Here is a 22,353-nt window from a genome sequence, read left to right as displayed (position 1 = left end):
CAGCTTAGGTGTATCTAAGCAGAAATTAGGGAAGCATATAAGGAAGGAGGGAATCGAGGGTTACATTGGCTGATTTAAATGAGAAAAGATGGAAAGGGCTTAGCTGGAGCATAAACCCCAACCTGGATAGTTAGGGCTAAATTATCTGTTGTGCTGTACATCCTATGAAAGACCATGGTGCCCATATAAGACATATCTTTTCACTTTTACTGCCTCTCTGTTCCACATATGGAAGCATATGCATACTCACATTACAAGTTCTGTATTTATTTAATAATTTGTAATATTGAAATATTGAAACTGATCAAGTAAAATAGCTTGGTTACTTCAATCTAAAATACAAATACAAATAGCTGCACTGTACTAGTAACAGTTAATATAATTAGTACTACAATAATGCAACACCCAGACTGATTTCCAACTGATATACAGTAAACATGCACAAAAGAAAAGCATCCAAAAAAAGCCAAAAAAATTCCATCCACAGATAACAGCCAAGAAAGTTTCACATCAATTCATTTAAACAAATTTGCAAAGTTCACATTCGTGTACCATGTCCCTGTATCCTACAGTAACTTGTTCCAACATCAAAACCCATGCAGGGTGCACATCAAGTCTGAATGATAACAATGCATTATTTCAAATTTGGAAATTATTAGTGTTATTAGCTTTACAAGCATACATTAGCATCTAGTCATCAGGGGTTGTGCTGAAAGCTTTTAAGTCCATTTTAAAAATTCTCACTCCTTTACAAAGCAACAGTTGCGTTGTCTACAAGATCTATGCAAAGTAGTCAATAGACAATATCCTGTGTAGTTGTTTAACAGTCAGCTAGTTCTAGAAATGTAGCTAGAGAAGCTATCTTCTTTCAACAAAATCCTACAAGCCATTGGGTTTAGTTCCTCAATGTATAATTTTGGGAAATTTTAAGCATTTCAATTTAAACAAGGAACAACTTGAACTATGTTTTGCACTGTGAACAAAGTAAGAGCCTCCTAAATCCATTGAGGATGCACTCAAAAGTTAATATTTAAATAAACTTTTGCTTGGATTATTGTTAAATATTTTATTGGCTCAAGTAATCATTTGGGGGAAAAGAACAAGATGAAAACGTTGAATAATGAGTGCAAACATCTTTACCACTTGCCTAGTAATGTAGTGTAATTATGATGATTGTCTTATATCCAAACACCTTAATGACAAATTTAGAATTGACCCAGCACAAGAAGAAATGTTGCAATATTTAAACGTTGTCAAATAGTCAAGGCATTCAGATCACAAATGGAGATGGCTTCTTTCTGAGGAGGGGGGGGTACAAGACACTTAATTTTCCTGCCATACTTAAACTTAAACATTGAAATGTAGAAAATAGAAAATAAACATGCTGAAAAATAAATTGTTAGTGAGGCTACACTTCAGGCTCAGCTTTCAAGGAGAAAATAGAATGCTAATAAATGGGAAGCTTCCTCTTCATACAAATGCTAAATGCTACACTTGAAGCAAGTAGCTCTGTTAAATGTTAATGCTAACAATATTATTAATTTAAGTGATTGAGATCTAAGATTAGAGTGTGCGCGCAATCTACACAAAAGCAAATAATCAAGAGATTAAAATTTCAAGCGAATGACAAGCTTGGTTTAAGGGGCTCAGACAGACTCAGACCTATTGCCATGTCCCCATGACACACGACAAATGAAAGTAAATTGGTAGAAACTATGAGGCTTTCTAAGCTTGCACAAACCGTGCTAAACATATGTAGCAGCTTAAAAATAAATCACTCGACACGACCCTTTCAAGCTTGGCTTTAATATGATTACTTAGACATAAAGCCAGTGTTTGATGCAAATTTCACAAAAGATTCTAGCTGTTCCCTGTCTGATGCACTCCTCACTGTCAGTAACGGATCTTTTTCTTCCAAACTGCAATTTCTACAGTGTGAAAACACCATCTGCTTGAAGCATTGAAAAGAAAACAGGAAGTGGTAATGGGTCAGGCAAGTCCTCGACTTAACTGCTGTGACAGTGAAAACAGAAAGGAGCAGCAACCTACGGAACTGCCTGGAAAGTTCTCTTCAATAATAATAAAATTAAAACATGAAACGGCAAGCTGCAGCTCCATTAAAAAAAAGGTGACCTTAAAATGATTAAAAAACAGCAATTTAACAGTTGTGTATAACCAGACCCAAAGGGAACTATCAGAAATTGCCTGAATTTGTTTCACACAATAGAGTCAGATGTAAATTCTGCTTAATCCCCGATCCAAGCCACTTTGTGCACAGAAGCACGGCATCAGATGCATTACATCACTGCAAGATGAAAGGGGGGAAAAAAAATCAACCATCCTTGATTCTTCACTTTTGCACATCTCCTGACAAACTCAAATAGATATTGAAAATGTAAGCTGACTTCCATCATCATCAGAAATACAGGTTCTAAGCTTCAACATTTCAAGAGTGTCTATCTGTTTTGAGAAGACTAACTATTTGTACTGAAGTCCCTACCGGCTACAAGTATATTGTGCATCAACCATTGGGAAATGGAGAACAAACTGACATGAAAGTTACAGCGCAAACATGTTGAAAAATAGTTTAATTGCCAACGACATTCATATACCAGAAAAATGTTTTATTTGTGAAGTAGTGTCATCTAATGAAAGAACACTTGCTCCACTGAGACTAGGCCCAAGGTACGTTACTCTAGCACTGCATATTCTGTAATTGAATGTGCTGTAGCTGAATTTTTTTGCATGATCATTATTATATCTCTTGCCTCAAGCACCAGATTACAGGTAACAAGCAACAATTTTTCACATACAGTCGTATAATCATTGTGCTATTTAGTTTTCAGTAAACGATTTGGCACAATAGCTGCCAGCATGCATCCAAAAAGTAGCGATAGCTGGTCCAGGATAAAGTGGCAGATGTCCCATTGAATTAAAAATATTCCTCAATGCACAATGAAGTCACTCAAACCAGCAGGTTCCAGATCTGTTGGGTTTACTCTCAGGCAGCAACTCAGATGGCAGCAAGTAACATCAGTCTCACCTGACTTACAGGACAGAGAAAAATCATACAGAGCAGTCACTCCCAAATACAGTCCATCATATCATGCTTGACAATGCATTTGTTGGTTGACCGAATGAGAAACAGAGATCAAGACGACTGAACAAGGGAAAATGTTTTTCTTTAAAAAGCCTCATGTTTCTGCAGTTTTAAAACAAACAGAAGAATTATTGCTACACAAGAACAATGTAAATAGTCAAGACAATCTATTTTATACTCTTAATATCAGAAATTAATGTGAAGTAAACATGAATTAACAAGTGGTCAAACATGCCACAAACACTGCATTAAATGACAGAAGCAACAAAGGCAGGTCTCTCAAATGTTTCAACCACCACCCAGATATCAGTGGTCACTGTGAATCCATCAACTCCGTTTTACAAAAGGTGGTCTTGAAGTTGCAGTTCCTCTTTTAAGGATCTAAATTCTGATCTCCCACAACAATTGGTCCAATTTAGAGCACAGCAATAATGGCTGCTTGCCTCCCAGCTGCTCAACATCTTCTCCCAAGATGGTGTCCTACTGCATTAATTTCCCAACACCCAAATATCAGCATGACGCCAGCTCTCTAGTTGCTGTGAGCCTAACACTACCACTCACTGACATTTCTTTGCACCATCTACCAGCTTCACTGAGCCAGAAACACTCCTGTGCTTTTCCAATCTTCAGGTCCACACAGTCTTTTTTGAGGCACAGCTGAATGAAGCTAACAATGTTCTGCTGCTTTTTCAGCTTCTGACTATAAAAGGTTCACAAGGACTCACTTTCAAGCCACACAGCGGATCCATGGTTACATTGTTCACAACATTTCTCCATAGGAGGCTTTAAAGTAATGCTTTAAACCAGTATATGGGTAGACTCCCACCTACTGTTTTCTGCATGGTAGCAATTTTGGCTTTCATCTCAAGCCAACACGGAAAAACATTAACAAGAGGAGACTTTCATTCATCGGTTTAATTCTGAAAATGCACTCTGCCTATTCCTTGATGTCCCAAAGTCAAATATTCCAGTAGATGGTAAAATCCCCAACAGGGGAAGACCAACATGTCAGAGACCCACTAAAGCATTGCTACCTCAAATACAGATTTCAAAAACACTGCCACCATTCCTATGCACTCCTGAGCTGATGTCCCACATTCTACCTCGCAATCATCCAAAACTGCAGCGTACATAGATTCATAGAGATGTACAGCATGGAAACAGACCCTTCGGTCCAACCCGTCCATGCTGACCAGATATCCAGTCCCCCCTGTCAGCACCCGGCCAATATCCCTCCAAACCCTTCCTATTCATATACCCATCCAGATGCCTTTTAAATATTGCATTGTACTAGCCTCCACCACTTCCTCTGGCAGCTCATTCCATACATGTACCACTCTCTGCATGAAAAGGTTGCCTCTTAGATCTCTTTTATATCTTTCCCCTCTCACCTATGCCTATGCCCTCGAGTTCTGGACTCACTCACCCCAGGGAAAAGACTTTGTCTATTTATCCTATCCATTTCCCTCATGACTTTATAAACCTCTATAAGGTCACCCCTCGGCCGCTGACGCTCCAGGGAAAACAGCCCTAGCCAATTCAATCTCTCCCAATAGCTCAAATTCTCCAACCCTGGCAACATCCTTGTAAATCTTTTCCTAACCCTTTCCAGTTTCACAACATCTTCCCGATAGGAAGGAGACCAGAATTGCATGTAGTATTCCAACAGTGGCCTAGCCAATGTCCTGCACAGCCACAACATGACCTCCCAACTGCTGTACTCAATACTCTGACCAATAAAGGAAAAACCTACCAAATACCTTCTTCACTATCCTATCTACCTGTGACTCCACTTTCAAGGAGCTATGAACCTGCACTCCAAGGTCTCTTTGTTCAGCAACACTCACTAGGACCTTACCATTAAGTGCATATGTCCTGCTAAGATTTGCTTTCCCAAAATGCAGCACCTCGCATTTATCTGAATTAAACTCCATCTGTCACTTCTCAGCCCATTGGCCCACCTAATCAAAATCCCTTTGTAATCGGAGGTAACCTTCGTTGCTGTCCACTACACCTGCAATTTTGGTGTCATCAGCAAACTTACTAACTATACCTTATGCTCACATCCAAATAATTTATATAAATGAAAAAAGTAGTGGACACAGCACCGATCCTTGTGGCACTCCACTGGTTACAGGCCTCCAGTCTGAAAAACAACCCTCCACCACCACCCTCTGTCTTCTACCTTTGAGCCAGTTCTGTATCCAAATGGAGAGTTCTCCCTTTATTCCATAAGATGTAACATCTGAACATAAGAGATCCCCTCCCACATCATTCTTGTGTTCCTCGACCTACAGTAGTTTCCAGTTAATCACAACCTCAAATGCAGCATTCTTGATTTTCAAATCTCTCCATGGTCTTGCCCCCACCCCCCCAATCCAAAATCCTTCGACTGAGTAAACTAAATTTCAATCACCTTACCATTGGTGGCCAGACCTACAGTTGCCTATGCTGTGGATACTTGAAGACCCTACCTTCAGCACTCCACCTCACTTTGCCACTTTAAAAGACCAATTAAAACCTACCTCTTCAAAAGAAGTTTTCATTCATTTGATCTTTTACAGTATCTCCATTTGAGATTCAATTTCCCAGTTTTCTTTATAAACACTCCAATGAAATGTCTTTGGTCACTGTTAATTTTAACTGCACAATACAAGTTGCTTTGGCTTTTGGGTGACACATTCTTAGTAATCAACAGTACCATTTGCCACGTAGCACAAGAGTGGTGGAAAGAATAAAATTGTTCATTCCTTTCAGTTGTGCACACCAGAAATCAAACCTAAATATTAAATATAGAAACTGGAAAGGGGAGGCGTATCATCCTACTTGGAACCAAGCTACAAAAACACAATTTCTAAAATTTAAACTGCAGTAGTTGGGAAGGTGGGGGTGGTCAGGGGTGGACTGTTGAATATAGAGATGGTGTGTTTCCCATATGGGTGCATTACTCACTCCAAAATATTCCAGAAAAAACCTAAGAGCCAAATGATGATTTCAAGGACTGACATTAGTTATCTAGCCACACTTCAAGAAAGAGTGTAACTAAGGCAAAAGGTCAAGGAGAAGCGGCAGAGAGTGAGTCCAATCACAAAGAACTCAAGAAGAAGGAAATGGAATTTTTTTGTCCTGTTCTAGGAAGTCTATATTACAAAATCTAATCAGATATTCTAGGTGCCAAAATATTCTTCTCTAAGAAAGCTAAAGCATGACTGCACTAAAATACATGTTGATCAAATTGCACAGAAACAAACAATTTCATGTCACTGAACCTCCAAACATCAACTCACATTTACATAATAGGCTTTGGCATTATGAAACATGCCAAGGCATTAGGAGCATCCTTTATAAATTTCAAGATAAACACTTTCAGTTGAATATCCAATCTGTGAGTCCCACCCTTCAGTAACAACATGTATACCCATGTATAAATGCTCACCAGACTTGTTCCTGGGATGGCAAGAGTCCTATGAAGAGACAGAATGGGCAAACTAGGCCTGTATTCTTGAGTTTTGAAGAATGAGAGGTGATCTAACTGAAACGTATCAAATACTTAAAAAAGGACGACAAGGTAGTTGCAGATGTTCCAAAAGTGGAGGATACCAGTTTAAAATAAGGGGAGATGACACTTTAGCTCTGAAATGAAGATAAATTATTTTACTCCCAGAGGGCTGTACACCTTTGGAATTCTCTACCACTCAGTACTGTACAGGCTCAACCCTTGATTATGTTTAAGGTAGAGATGGAGAGATTTTTGATTACCAGTGACATAAAAGTAATGGGATAGGCTGAATAAAAGGTACTGAAGTGTTCAATCAGCCTTGAACATATAGAATGGCAGAGCATGCTCAATGGGTAGAATGGCCTAAATATCAACATACAATGAGGAAGAGTCTCAAAGTTTTGTCATCAATAATATCCTTTTCATCTATATTCCAGGATGTTGGAACATCAACCATAATCTACGATCTTAGCTACACACTTAAAAAGAAAGGCTGACTGCTACAACTGCATTTAATTTCAAAGACTCCAAGGTCAGTGACACATGATAAATGAAACAAAATGGGCAGGTCATTGAAAGACAAGCCACTGCAGTGACTTGAAAACCACCGTTTTTCCAATTTCAATCAAGAAAAGTCATGGTGTAAAAATAGACTGGCTCTTCATATTGGAAGAGTCAGCACATGTTTATAAATTAAGAGTGATGCCCACTTCTAACTTAAAATAAACCCTCTCAGCAACAGGATATGCATGATAATTATGCCCCACTCTACATTTATACTGCACACTTAAACTTAAGAAATAACTCATCCAAAATTTCAGGAACCAGTCTGTGACATTTTTGCTGGACATTCTCAAAAAGCTTTCCATTTGCCCAACTAACACTGTCATGGTTCCAAGATCAATCATTTTATATATAAATTTTCCCTTGCCAAAGTAACTATTTCTCCATCTCAAAAGGATTGCAACTATTGCCGTTGGCGACTTAGACATAATTGCATATTTGTAAGGAAATAGTACACATGGACTACAAACTAGTCAAGTTATTCTTCACAGCACCAACTCATTTTGGTAAATGATTGAAATAGCATTAGTACAAATATTTACTCAGGCGACCTTGGTACTGCATTGCAGATTTACACAAATACCCCAGGGAATATAACCAAGTGGGTGAGCTGGACTGTAGCGTATAGTTTTGATTGAAATGCTTAACCAAAGGAAAGAATGATAGAAAAGAGCTTAATACTATTCTGTTGAGTGGTAACTAAAATTCTAGCTTTTTTTCCCTCACTCAACTAACACCATAGATACATTTTTAAACTGGCTATTCACCATTTTTGCTTTTAATTTTCACTCTTGGGTTCATTCATGAATTGGTGGTCCCTCATAGACGAGGATGATTCTCTCCCATTCTCACGGTGAGTCTGTAGGTGGCTGTACAGACGAATGCTACTTATGCAGGCTCTTTTACACTTGGGGCAGAAGGTGGTTGCAGGAAGGGGTGGGTGGGGCATTGTGCGGCAGCTCACTCCTTAAACTGTTTTGGCCTGGCTTCCGCTTTTTCCTGACGGCAAATCTCGAGGTGCACAATATCTTTCCAGATGATCCTCTTCCACTTTAGATGGTCTTGGGCCAGAGATTCCCAGGTGTCTGTGGGAATGCTGCACTTCACCAGTGTGGCCTTGAGGGTAACACTGAAGTGCTTCAAATGTTCCACCATCATGGTAATGATAAATGGCTCCTGGGTGCAACTTAGCTGTTAAGTATGACTCCAATAAATATACTTCAAAACGCACTTTCAGTCTTCGAAGATAGCTTGGAGCTTTAAAATGTGATAAGTCACTATATAAAGCAAGAATTCCTCTCAAATAGGAAATAGTTACAGTAATTTTCCTCACTCTATTTCACAAGAGTCTGATTCATGCTGAGCCACACTTTAACAACATCCCACACCTTGCTGAAGTGACCATTCTTTATGTATATTCAAGCTTTGTGTTTAAGCAGGCTGGTCTCAGATAGCTTACTCTGGATGGGTGGAACCAAAGTCAATGATGTTTAGAATGATGCTGGAAAAGTACAGCAGGTCAGGCAGCATCCAAGAAGCATGAAAATTGATGTTTCGGGCAAAAGCCTTTCATCAGGAATCAGCTGCCAGAGGAAATGGTGGAGGCTGATACAATTACTACATTTAAAAGGCATCTGGATGGATATATGAATAGGGAGGGTTTAGACGGATATGGGCCAAGTGCTGGCAAATGGGACTAGATTACTTTAGGATATCTGGTTGGCATGGACAAGTTGGATGGAAGGGTCTGTTTCCATGCTATACATCTAAATGACTCATACAATTTGTATGGAGAATGAGCTATGTCAGAAGCACTTTGTCCAATCTTTTTTTAACCCATAAATTATCAGACCTATCCAAAGAAGAGTTAATAAAGATTATTTGAAAAAAGAGATGACACTAATAAATTCTCAAACTTAACACAGATAAAAGACAGATACTGATGTGAGATGTGACAGAATTTTGAAGGAGGATGGGAGGAAATAAAGAGAAAGGGTGGGTGAAGACATGCTCAACTGTCCTGCAAACATCAAACTCTTCTCAAATGCAGAAACTGCCTGCTTTCAGAGATTTCTCCATTTCAATCCAGCTAGGATTGTTCCTCCCTCCACATTTAGCAGGGTCCACTCAGACATCAATATTGGCTCTCAGGATGTCTTGGTATAAATATTTGGGATATCAAATATAGGGTTACCACACTCACCAGCTGTGGAAGACACACCAACTTTGGTGTTTGGGATTCTTTCATGCTAAACACATAACTGATTACAGCAGAAAATCTCCAAATACTTGGATGAACATGTGGTACACAGATTTCCAAACAGGAAAATAAGATTTCATCAACCTTTTGGAATGAATACAAAAGGACAGGAAGAAAACTTAGTCGATACAGTTTAAAGCAAGATCTTAATACAAGAAGGCACAAAGAAAACATAATGGATTATTTTAAAAAGTTTTTTATGGGATGTGGGCATCACTGGCTAAGACAATATTTGATGCCCATTCCTAAACGTCCTTGAAGTGGTGTTTGTGGTGAATCACCTTCTTAAACCACCACATTCTAGCTTTTCTGTAATTATTTGGTACATGTGTATGGCTTACTAGACAATTTCAGGGGACATTTAAAGTCAAACACGTTTATAAGACTCCAGATCCACAGTAAAGGCAGGCCAGCTAAGAATGGCAGATTTTTGACTTTAAATGAACCAGATGGATTTTTACAATAATCAACAATAGTTTCATTGCCACCATGGGGCTAGCCTTTATTTCCAGATTTATTCCTTAATTGCATTTTAATTTCAGTAGTTGGATTTAAAAACATCTAGACATGGGTTATTTTAAAGCAGAATTATAAGATTACTTCTGAGAGCGTAATATGGGCAGACAGGTGAAGTTTGATTAGAGTACAAGTGAAGATAAACACCTACACAAGACTTAATAAAATCAAACTGTCCATATTTATGCTATAATATTCCTCACTAGAATCATATCTCTCCCCTCCTTTAATCAGGAATACAAAGGCTAGAAACTCATGTCGGATTCCCAAGCAGCTAATTAAATAGAATTTAATTGTTATCTACTTGTGTGACTACATCCAAAACATATTCACTGGTGAGGTATAGAATTAAGGTATCAGTAATCTGGTATTTGAATGACAGGGTAAATGTGCAAGCTGTCAATACAAATTTCTAATTGTGCTAGCTTTTAGTCTTCTGGCAAAGGTCATTTTCTTGATTCGGGAAAAACAAATTGATTCAATTCTAACTTAAACACTTAATGGTAAGGTCCTAGGGAATGTTGCTGAACAAAGAGACCTTGGAGCACAGGTTCATACCTCCTTGAAAGTGGAATAGCAGGTAGATAGGATAGTGAAGGCAGCGCTTGGTATGCTTCCCTTTATTGGTGAGTACAGAAGTTGGGAGGTCGTGTTGCGGCTGTACAGGATGTTGGTTCGGCCACTTTTAGAATATTGCATGCAATTTTGGTCTCCTTCCTATCGGAAGGATGTTGTGAAACTTGAAAGGGTTTAGAAAAGATTTACAAGGATATTGCCAGGGTTGGAGGATTTGAGCTATAGGGAGAGGCGGAATAGGTTGGGGCTGTTTTCCCTGGAGCATTGGAGGCTGTGGGGTTACCTTAAAGAGGTTTATAAAATCATGAGGGACGTGTACAAGATAAAACAGACAAAGTATTTTCCCTGGGGTGGGGGAGTCCAGAACTAGAGGGCATATGTTTAGGGTGAGAGGGGAAAGTTATAAAAGGGACCTAAGGGGCAACGTTTTCATGCAGAGGGTGGTGTGTATGGAATAAGCTGCCAGAGAAGTGGTGAAGGCTAATACAATTCCAGCATTTTATAGGCATCTGGATGGGTATATGAATAGAAAAGGTTTAGAAGGATATGGGCCAAGTGCTGGCAAATGGACTTGATTAGGTTAGGGTATCTGGTCGGCAAAGATGACTGGACCAAAGGGTCTGTTTCCATGCTGTACATCACTATGACTCTATTTACATAGCACTAACAGTGAGTTCAAAAAGACTCTCCCCTTGGAGTCATACTGAATTCAAAACATTAACTGTCCGCAGATGTTTCCAGACCTGTAGAGCTTCTCCAGTACTATTCTTATTTCAGATTTCCAGCATCACAGTATGTTGCTTGTAGTTGTAACTACAGCGCCATTCAGAGCCTCATTCTTTAAAATAAAAATCACTGAAGTCCTTCTGAAGTGTAATTCCTATTCTAATGTAAGAAAAAGTGCTGCTTCAAGACCCCACAAAATGCAACATGATAAATGACCAGATTATCAACTTTACCAATGTTCAACAGATATATGTTTGTCAAGATATCTGGAGAAAATTCATGTTCTTTGAAATTGGGCCTGGCAATTTTTACAGCAACCCGGAAGAGCAAACAGAGTCATGGTTTAAGGTCTCAACCAAAATATGGCATCTAGTGGCACAGCTCAAAGAGACACCCTTGATTCTGTGCTCACATCTCACCATCACAGCTTAGCTTCGACACTGCTACACTCGCAATCTTTGGAATCAAATGCAAAACTACTGACTGCCACTGAAGCAGGAGGACAAATGCATTTGAAATACAGCAAAAAAAACTTTCATGTTTTTATTCAAAATCACAAATGATGCACCTAGCTCGAGTGAACTTTGTACCCATCGCAAGCTCATTAGCTATGCGCATTTCTTCGATACATCTGATCATTCCAATAATCACTTGTTTTTCATTCTGCATTCTGCCAAAAAAAAATTTTAAAATGACAGGATGTCAAACCACACAGCTCAATCCATGTCTTACAATTCACAACTGAAGTGTTTAAAATGGAGTACTATACTATTCTCAACCTAATGCAGAACAGGCTCAAAATATGCTAAATAGCTTAGCTCTGTTCCTAGAAGGAAGACTAGCTAAAAAAAAGGAATTTATTTCCTACATTGTTCCTTTTTGTGAAAGGGGAACATGTGCACAAAATGATTTGAAGTAGAATGTAGCACAAATATACACTAGTCTATTAAATTGCCAAAAGTTCAAAAACATATTTTCTGCTTGTGCAGTCTGGAATCAAGGGAGAGTAGAAAGCTAGAAATTACAAAAAGCAAATAAAAGTCACAAGTGGAGAAAAGCATGAACATGATCGTTCTTGCAGGTTGCTGAAAAGGAATGCCGGTAACTCCAGAGTTTTCAATCCCATCTTGCAGAACCGGACTTCCTGTTCAAGTTTTAAATTAACAGCAGCTCAGATTTTCTACCCCACACATCAAGCTACTATGAGCAGACTTCATAAAATAAAAAGGGAAATATACAAATTATAGATACACACAGGTAATGATTATGATGGAGTTAATGAGTAACATAAATAAATGCAAAACTTCGCTTTAATTATATAGCCACAAAACAGAAACCTAAATCATTCACAAACTCTATTAAACATATATAACATATAACCTTTAGTGCGTAGTGCCATACCACGTAAATGGGTCAAAAGTATGGAAAGAAGGCAGTCACTTCCTGATGCTTTTACTGACCTTAATAATGTAAGTTCCTCAATTGCAGAAGGCAGTGATTTATGGGCAGTACATAATCAACAGAAACTTCCCACAACTATTAACCTCTAATTAACCTCAAGGCGTGCCTCTTTAAACCATCAACCCAGAGAGATTACCTGCGCAGTAGCATTAAAGGGACAGGCCAGGTTAAACACACTTCTCACAGTCATTAATCAGAACCAAGTGGCAAATAGTGAACAGTGTCATAGTGGGTGAGCTAGTTATTAATTCTTTTGATGCTGCACTTAGATAAGCTCATCCTAATTTTGCGCATGCACATTCTCCAGAGTTAAAAATTATACATTTTAATTCTCAGTAATCACAGGTCACAGAGAGTTGGGTCATCCCATAGCAGAACTGTTCCAAGTGATTCATTATTAAAAGCTTGCATCAGCAGTCATATTACTATCACACTGCACCATCTTCGCATAAACACAGACTTTCCATTTCAGATGATTTACAGCTCACATCAAACATTATGACTGATGGCAAACTTAGGATGTCAGAACAAACTTACAGATTCCAGTGAACTAATAAAGTTTATCTGGATGAGAGAAAAAGTTTCAACCAGACTATCCACTTTGCTCATGTCTTAATGTACAAACGCTAAAATTTGTGGCTTTAGCAGTAGACATGAAAAAAAATGTTGTGGTCAGTTTGATGCACAAATCTAACCTTGCGCTAGTTAGTACAATTCTAACCCCAAGTGACATTTGCTGAAAATGCACTTTACAGATGCTACATAGCTCATTTCAACTATCATGTCCTACATGTTCAAATACCCCAACTAGTACTCAATATTTAGGTTCAAAACTGTTTTTAAATCATCACAAATGAAGCAATGAAGGACACCGCTAGGCAGCAAAGAAAGTTCAAGTTCTTCCTGCCTATCAACTCATTCACTCTTCCCACCTTCCCCTTTTAAAAAAAAGGGAGAGAAAACAAAACAGTTACAAAAATATGAAGGAAGCAATTAGATTATTGTGAACAGCATATCATTACATACTTAGGACATATACAGGAAATTTAGATGTCTGCAAATGAGTATTTTATTCAGACACTCTTCAGTACTTGAATGTCACTTAGGCTGACTGAATGCACATCAAAGCATTTGATCTAATCATAACTTGCAACTGCTGTAAACAAGACGGAAGCAGTGACTTGTTGCTTAAATATTGATACCAGTCTTTGGTTTAGATTTAACGGCATGGTGGCACAGTGGTTAGCACTGCTGCCTCACAGTGCCAGAGACCCGGGTTCAATTCCCGCCTCAGGCGACTGACTGTGTGGAGTTTGCATGTTCTCCCCGTGTCTGCGTGGGTTTCCTCCGGGTGCTCCGGTTTCCTCCCACAGTCCAAAGATATGCAGGTCAGGTGAATTGGCCATACTAAATTGCCCACAGTGTTTGGTAAGGGGTAAATGTAGGGGTATGGGTGGGTTGCGCTTCGGCGGGGCGGTGTGGACTTGTTGGGCCGAAGGGCCTGTTTCCACATTGTAAGTAATCTAATCTAATATAATAACTTATCACAGGGTAAATAGGGAACAAGATATGAGGATTTCATTACAATAAAGTAATCTAATCTAAGTAATCTAATAAAAAAAAACATCAACAGCCTGGAACAGAATAGGAGTGACTAAGATCACACCAAAATTAAAGTTAAATCTTAAACTGTCAGCCACAGCTCAATGAGTGGTACTATCACTTTTGAGAGAAGGTTGTGGTCTCAAGTTTGTAACTTGAGCACAAGAATGGAGGCCGACATTGCAATGCAGTATGCGTGTGTTTCATTGGACTTGCTACCTTTCAGGTGAGACATTATTCCAAGGATCATCTGTCTTCTAAGGTGGACAGTAAAGATTCTTTGGTCATATTTTACAAGGAAAAGCAGTGGAAGCCTCTCCAATGGTCTTGCTAACAACTAGCACCATGAAAACAGATTGTCGGTTGATGATCACATTGTTTTGTCTGGGACCTTTCTTGCGTACTAATTCGATAGTATGTTTCCTACAATGTAGCAGTGACTACAATTCAAACATACTTTACTGTGTGTTAAAAGGTTTGAGATACTGAGGTTGTGAAGAATTCAATATAAACACAAATCTTCCAAAAAAAAAAGGAACTTTATAAAAATCTAACAATCCTATGGCAACAGCTAACACGTCCCCATCATCTAAGTAGCTATTAAAGCACTTTTTGTTTTTAGGCAAGTCCAAACTTATAAACACCACACACAATGTCAATAGAAAATCATGCTGATATCTTGCCTAATGTGACACGGAATGATGTGATTCAGTGTTAATTCAATAAGTTACGACTACCAAATACAAACAATATTAATTTGAGTGAAGCAAATTGAACTATGAAATTGTTTGGAAATGCAATAAGGAAGGAAGAACTATTGTGTCAAATACAACAACCCTCTAATGCCAGCTTCGTTAGGATTCTTCTGCATTAATTAATCATCATCAATATGGCAATGTAAGTAAGCATTTCAACTTGGCCAAGCAATTTATCAGACCAGTACTATAACACAAGACATTACATTGTTTTCCACGTAATATAAACAGATGAGAAAAAATAAACTTACTTGTATTATTTCTTTTCTTAGGTTTATGGTCCGGAACCAGTCACTTAGTCGGGGATATCTCTCAAGCTCGGATGTTCTCTCACTGGGTGGTACCTTGTGTTTGCACTGTAACTGCTTACTAATATATTTGACAAGTTTCACCTGAAAAATGAAAAATGAGCTATCATTAGTCAGTACGAACCACCAATTAAATATTACAGCTGAAAAGCTTTTGAACAATCCATTAACAATTGCAAATGTACACGACAAAATAAAACCATCTGAGTATGGAATATCACAGTATATCGAAACAGAATGAGCATTTTACGGATGATACCTATTTTTAAGTCTTTTTTGAACTATGTTAAAATGCAATTGTTGAAGTTTGAATTTCCTAAAGTGGCAACAATGGGAGAATTAGTCGGAAGAATGGGTTAGAACAATTATTTTCTAATTCCAGAGTGTTCACCATTTTAATCTTTGGTTTCTGCTGTTTAGTGAAACAAGCTTGGTAGTTTCAGCACAGTTCTTGATGGGCAAAAATTCATATTAGCAAAACTGCCCACTCTCAACTAATTATCAAATAATCTGAAACTTTAAAATTTTAAAAAATTAACAAGTCAAACAAACATGTGATTATGAAGCAAAAATGGAGCACTCCACTAAAGAATGAAAATGGATGCTGGGGTAGAATAGTTAAAGTTTTAAGGCTGCATGTTACTCAAGTTATAAATGTCTTTACAATGTTTAAAGATAACAGATTCCAAACCACATGAAAAGAAAATTCTCCAACAACCACTTTTACATAAAAAACAGATGGAATTTAATGGACGCATAGTCTGGATTTTGCAGCAAGGTTAGCAGTGCTAACAATTACTACAGGAACAACCAGACAGAATGCCTGATATCCATACATAGTGAAGCACAGATATCAGGAATTTGGTCCCAGTTGTCCTGCTGAATCAGCAGTTGCATTTCAAGACCAATGCATTGTGAAATTCAGCATTCAAATTATGAGGGATCACGAATATGGGCCACTTAACCACAAGATAATGTCCTACACCAGAAAAAAATGTTAGGCATGACCATTCAATTTTTAAACAGTGCGATAAGTCTCAATTATTGCCATAAAACCTCTCTGATCCTGAAATATGTACAAGTGTGGAGTATCATTCCTTCAACTTTTAATTAGGCTGTGTTTATTGTAAAAGCCACCACTACAGGACAGAGCAATGGGGAGCACAGGTACAGACAGAGCTTGGCAGTAGAAAGAAGTTGGTTTGGCTGAAAAGAAAATCTGATTTTCCAGAAGGTTCATCCCACATCTCAAATACTGCAAATAATAAATGAAAGAAGGCAGCTTGACTGTTCATTTGCAACTGATCTCTGGTCAGGTTAACAGGTTTCTATTCTCTGTTACACTGTGCGCGGGAGGGTCGTTTTCCAATAGTAGGAAAACATGGCATAGCAAGCAGACATTCCAAGCCATGTGCACACGATGGAGAAGAAGGTTGTGTCATGATGATGTCACCAGCCCATTTCCTAATGTGTCAGTGGCCATTTTATTGGTGACCATTTTATCAGCCATTTGGAGTTACTGCTTTCTGAAACAACTCCAGATGCTAGTATCCGTCACCAAGTCACCCTTAAATTTACACAAGGCAGACACTGACACTGAGTTCCCTCAGAGCCAGATCTCCGAGTGAACAGATCCTCTGACACTCCTGTTCTTATATGTCAACCTGTTTGGGGTTGTTAATATAGTCCAATCAGGAAACACATTCTATGAGGTCCACCTGGCTGACTTCATTAAAATCACTACATTTTCATTAAATACTGGAAACGCTGAAACGCTCCATTCTCTTTTTCCTTCCTTCCTATTATCTCTTTCTCAATCCCATGCTTCTTTCTACTTTGCTTTCTATACTCGGTTTAACATTGGTTTGAAGTTATATCTCTCAATTTAAACTATGACTTCAGGGAGGATTCTTTGAATTTATCAGTTAAGGAGACACACTGCACTTGTTCAAACAAAATTCCCTCTCTAATAACCATAGATTGAACTGTAATTGTTTGTTGCAAATCCATGGGTATCTGGCATCATTTGTTTATCATTGACTATAAAATCCAGATTATCCTAACTAATAACTGTATGAAATTCTTTGATATTTTCATTCTTAATGAATATTGAAAACAAATAGCTCTGTAATCTATCCTTTAGTTAAATATAGTTAGTGTCCGAGAAAGGTTGCAAACAAATTGATTTTATTTTTAAAAATCTGAAAAATTAAACACGCACATGAAATATCTTAACTTTGTAATCACCAATTTAGTTGCACCAAGACTGTGTACTACCCATTCTGCTGTCTGCCTAGTCACTAAGCAGGCCATCATAAATTTCATATGTTCATGGATGCAAAATGCAGATTTACTGAATGATCGAGATAGATCTATTGGAGTTAATTGGAATTGGTTCTTGCTCTACTACAGATAAAGGAGCTTGCTATTTGATGAGGCTCTGGTAACTGGTTAAAATACTTCCTAATTTTACATTTTAACATAGCATACAAACTGGTGGCATAGGGTCTGTTGCATAGTGGCAGTGTCCCTACCTCTGAACCAGAGGGACAGGTTCAAGTCCCACCAGTTCTGGTCTTGTGTCACAATGAGACCAAACAGATGGATGAAAAATTGGTGGCAAAGTTAACATTTATAAAAGGCAACAATGATTTTTGTTTTAACTATTCACTTATGAATGCCAGTTCAGATGATATGTCAAGATTACAGCATGCAGGAACTTCTGGGTATCATGGTGATCCAGGGCAAATACATTTCTACATCCTGAAGAAGGGCTCATGCCCGAAACGTCAATTCTCCTGCTCCTTGGATGCTGCCTGACCTGCTGCGCTTTTCCAGCAACATATTTTCAGCAAATACATTTCTAGTAAGTGTTTGAAGTTCAAGCAGGATCAGCACAGGGTTTATGAACCACAGACACTGTGATGCATCAGGGAGGGGAGAGTTACCTGTGTTCTTCATATCAGGAGATAAACACACTGAAATGAAAGGTCTTCTGATTTGGTCAGGGACAGGAGGGTGTGACTGCACGTGAGATAGGTAAAGGCACCCAGAGGATGGGAATGCCATAATGTTAGACTCTGCAATTGTCTAATAGGCTTGAGGTTCTCTCAACCTGTTTGGATGAGAGAGTAAAGGTTGCAGGGTGGATGTGCAAACTGATCATGGCACTGTCATATAGGAAGCCATCAAGTGGCAAAAGCAAAAAGGAATATTGTAGTAGGAGGTGATAGTAAAGCGAAGGGGGCTGACATAATTCTCTGCAGCAGAGCAGGAGTCCAGGTGGCTAAGTTGCCTGCCTAGTGCCAGTGTTTGAGATTTCTGCTCAGTGCTGAAAAGGAATTTACAGAGGGAGAGGGGATGAACCAATGGTCGTGGGTCCATGTAAGTGTCAATGACATAGGTACAATTAAGAAAGAGGTTCTGCATAGAGTATGAAGTACTAAACCGAAAAGCAGAACATCAATGGTTATAATCTTTGGATTATTAACTGAACCTCAAGTAAATTGGGTTTAGCTACTTCAATTTAAAGAGATGAATATATGGTTCAAAGTTTGGTGTGTGATACCAGGGTTCCCATTCGTAGGCCACTGGTACCCATAGTGGGGAGAATGGGGGTTGTACCACATAATCAGAGAAGTAGACAGAGTTGAAAATGGAATAATCATGGGAGGCGATCAATGTGGAAAGATATAGCATTTCAAGAATAGAAACAAAGTAAGAAAGGAAAATACTCATATGGGAAATGAGGGTCAGAAGACAGCAAGAAGGGGCACAGGTAGAAAACCTAGGAATCCACCAACAATCAAGACAAGAGCTATAAAGATAACAAAAATATAAAGCAACAGACTCTGGCGTGCATAGAATTCAAAAAGTAAACAAATTGATAGCACACATTGAAATAAATAACTATGATCTGATAGCCATTGCGGAGACAGGGATTTAAGAAGACAAGGATTGGGTCCTGAATATGGACATGTGTACGACATTCAAGTAAAATAGGAAGCTAGGTAAAGGTAGAGGGGCAGCACCGATAACATATGGGCAGTAGTTAGGAATGACCTTCATTCAGAAACATGGGTTCAGGTGGAGATGTGAAATAAGAGGGGAAAGTCAGCATTACTGGGAGTGGTCTGCAGGCCCCAATACTAACCACAATGTGAGACAAAGAAAAAATACTGGATGCTTATGAGAAAGGGATGGCAATAATCATGGTGACTTTAATCTACATATCAACTGGAAAATCAGCTTTGGCAGATAGCAGAGAACCAAGCAATTTCATTTGTAAACAACTCTTTGGTACTGATCTGCACATTGCAGGAACCCACAGCCACAGATTTCACATTAGATTCCAAACTTCTTGCCGTGAAATTACACAGACATCCTGGTAAACCCGTTATTAAAAACCATTCTCATTGCATTTAAAATCTGGACCGCAAAAATAAAAAGGCACAGTCCTTACAGTAAAAACAGATACCGAGAGTTTCTATAGGTTTCTAAAGGAAACACGTGTGTTGGTCTTTACAGAGTCAGAATGGAGAGTTAATGACATAAAGAAATAGCAGATGAAATGAACAAATACTTTGCTTCTGTCCTCACTAGAGGATATAAAAATCATTCAAATAATAACTGTTGATCAGGAGGAAGAAGGACGTGAGTAATTTAGCAAAATTACAAATCACCATGGAAATGGTACTAAGCAAACTGATGAAGCTGTGGATGACAAATCTCCAGATGCAGATGCACTTCATCCTTGGACCTTAAAAGAAGAAGTTGCTCATACAAAAGTGGATACATTGGTGTTAATTTTTCAAAATACTCTATATTAGGAAGTGATCCATCAGACAGGAAAGTAGCATAAACAACTCATCTATTCAAGGAAGGAAGGCAAAAAACAGGATGCTATCAGCCAGTTTAATTGACATTTGTTGTGAGATGTTAGAATTGATCATTAGAGAGATTAGAGCATCACATTTAGAAAATACAAGGAAATTGGGAAGAGTCGGCATGGTTTTGTAAAAAGGAAATCATGTTAAATCATGCTAAAAATTGTCCCAGTGACATGTGCAGGTTAGGTGGGTTGGCCATAGTTTAAAACAAAAACCCAAGCTGGATTACAGAGATGGGGTGAGGATATGGGTCTTGGCAGGATGTTCTTCGGAGGGTCAGTGCAGACATGATGGGTCAAACGGTTTCTTTCTGCATTTTAGGATTCCATTTAAAATTAAAAGTCATCCTTCAGGACAGAGATGAAGGGAGTTATTTTCTGAAGGTTGCACAATTTTGAAACTTGCCTCAGAAGGCAGTGGTGGCAAAACTATTGAATATTTTTGATTCTTATTTGGCAGAGGAAATCAAGGGTTACTATAGGTAAATAAGAATGTTGAATAGAAACACAAACAGATCAGTTATGATCTGAGCGAACAGCAGATCAGGCTTAGGAAGCCAATCTGTCTATATCTGCTCCTATTTAATTTGCTCATATTTTGTAAACCTTTACTTTATTATTAAGTTCAAGTCCCCAGCCCGCAAAAGCAAATACTCAAAGACAATTTGAAAAAAAATTTCAAAAGTAACAGAAGCAAATATGTAATTCTATTCATTTGAAATCACTGTGCAAACTAATATTATATTGAACTGTAAATATTAATAGTATGACATTCAGTCATAGCAACATTTACCTTCAAGATTTCGAAAGTATAGTTTCAATCTCACATCCCTATCAACATGCAAGCTAAGTGAAACATTTAATACATGCCCCGCTGGGCAGACGCAGCATGAATTCATGAAGGGTAGGTCAGGCTTGACAAATCTTTTGGAACTCTATGAAGACATTATAAACAAAGTGGACAATGGGGACCCAGTGGATGTGGTGTATCTATATTTCCAAAAGGTCTTCGACAAAATGCCACACAGGAGGCTGCTGCATATGACAAGGATGCATGGCGTTAGGGGTAAAGTATTAGCATGGATAGAGGATTGGTTGACTAACAGAAAGCAAAGAGTGGGAATAAATGAGTGTTATTCTGGCTGGCAATCAGTAACTAGTAGTATGCCTCCAGGATCAGTGTTGGGACCGCAATTATTTATAATTTATATACCTGATTTTGAGTTGGAGACCATGTGTAAGGTGTCAAAGTTTTCAGATGACATCAAGATAAGTGGCAGAGCAAAGTGTGCAGAGGACTGTGAAACTTTGCAGAGGAACATAGATACATTGAGTGAGTGGGCAAAGGTCCAGAAAATGGAATATAATGTAAATAAATGTGATGTCATACATTTTGGTAGTAGTAATAGTTAAAAGGATTATTACTTAAATGGTAAAAAGTTGCAACATGCTGCTATGTAGAGGAACCTGGGTGACCTTGTGCATGAATCACAGAAGGCTGTTCTGCAGATACAACAAGTAATTACGGAGGCAAATGGAATGCTGTTCCTCATTGCTAAAGGGGGCGAGTTTAAAAGCAGAAAGGTTATGTTGCAGCTGTACAAGGTGCTGGTGAGACCACACCTGGAGTACTGTGTGCAGTTTTGGTCTCCTTACTTGAGAAAGGATGTACGGCACTGGAGGGGATGCAGAGGAGGTTCACTAGATTGATTCCGGAGTTGAGGGGGGTTGTCTTATGAGGAGAGACTGAATAGATTGGAATTATATTCATTGGAATTCATAAGATTAAGGGGGATACGAAAGGAACATATAAAATTATGAAGGGAATAGATAAGATAGAAGCAGAGAGGATGTTTCCACTGGCTGGTGAAGCTTGGAAAAGAGGACACAGCTTCAAGATTAGAGGGATCAGACTTAGGACTGAATTGAGAAGGAACTTCTTCACCCAGAGGGTTGTTAATGTATGGAATTTTTTGCCCAGTGAAGTAGCTAACACTACTTCAGCAAATGTTTTTAAAATTAAGGTACTTTTTTTGAGCAATAAAGGAATTAAGGGATTCGGTGAGAGTAAGGTAAATGGAGCCAAGTCCATGAAAAG

The 22,353-nt window shown here is 38.5% G+C and overlaps 1 protein-coding gene across 12 annotated transcripts in view; it reads right to left on the bottom strand.

The window, feature by feature from the left end:
* ksr1a (kinase suppressor of ras 1a) overlaps nucleotides 1-22,353 on the bottom strand; it is a 222,657-nt gene that overhangs the window by 63,091 nt on the left and 137,213 nt on the right. For all 12 annotated transcript variants that reach the window (XR_006315781.1, XR_006315782.1, XM_043718262.1 and 9 more), the window contains one exon: nucleotides 15,311-15,451. Coding sequence is in view for 9 of the 12 variants with exons in the window: in XM_043718262.1 (XP_043574197.1) it covers nucleotides 15,311-15,451 (141 nt within the window). In the remaining 3 variants the exon portion in view is untranslated. The remainder of the gene's footprint in view (nucleotides 1-15,310; nucleotides 15,452-22,353) is intronic.

The sequence above is a fragment of the Chiloscyllium plagiosum genome, chromosome 28 (assembly GCF_004010195.1).
Source record: "Chiloscyllium plagiosum isolate BGI_BamShark_2017 chromosome 28, ASM401019v2, whole genome shotgun sequence".
Lineage (NCBI taxonomy): Eukaryota > Metazoa > Chordata > Chondrichthyes > Orectolobiformes > Hemiscylliidae > Chiloscyllium > Chiloscyllium plagiosum.
This window is presented reverse-complemented; position numbering and strand designations above follow the sequence as displayed.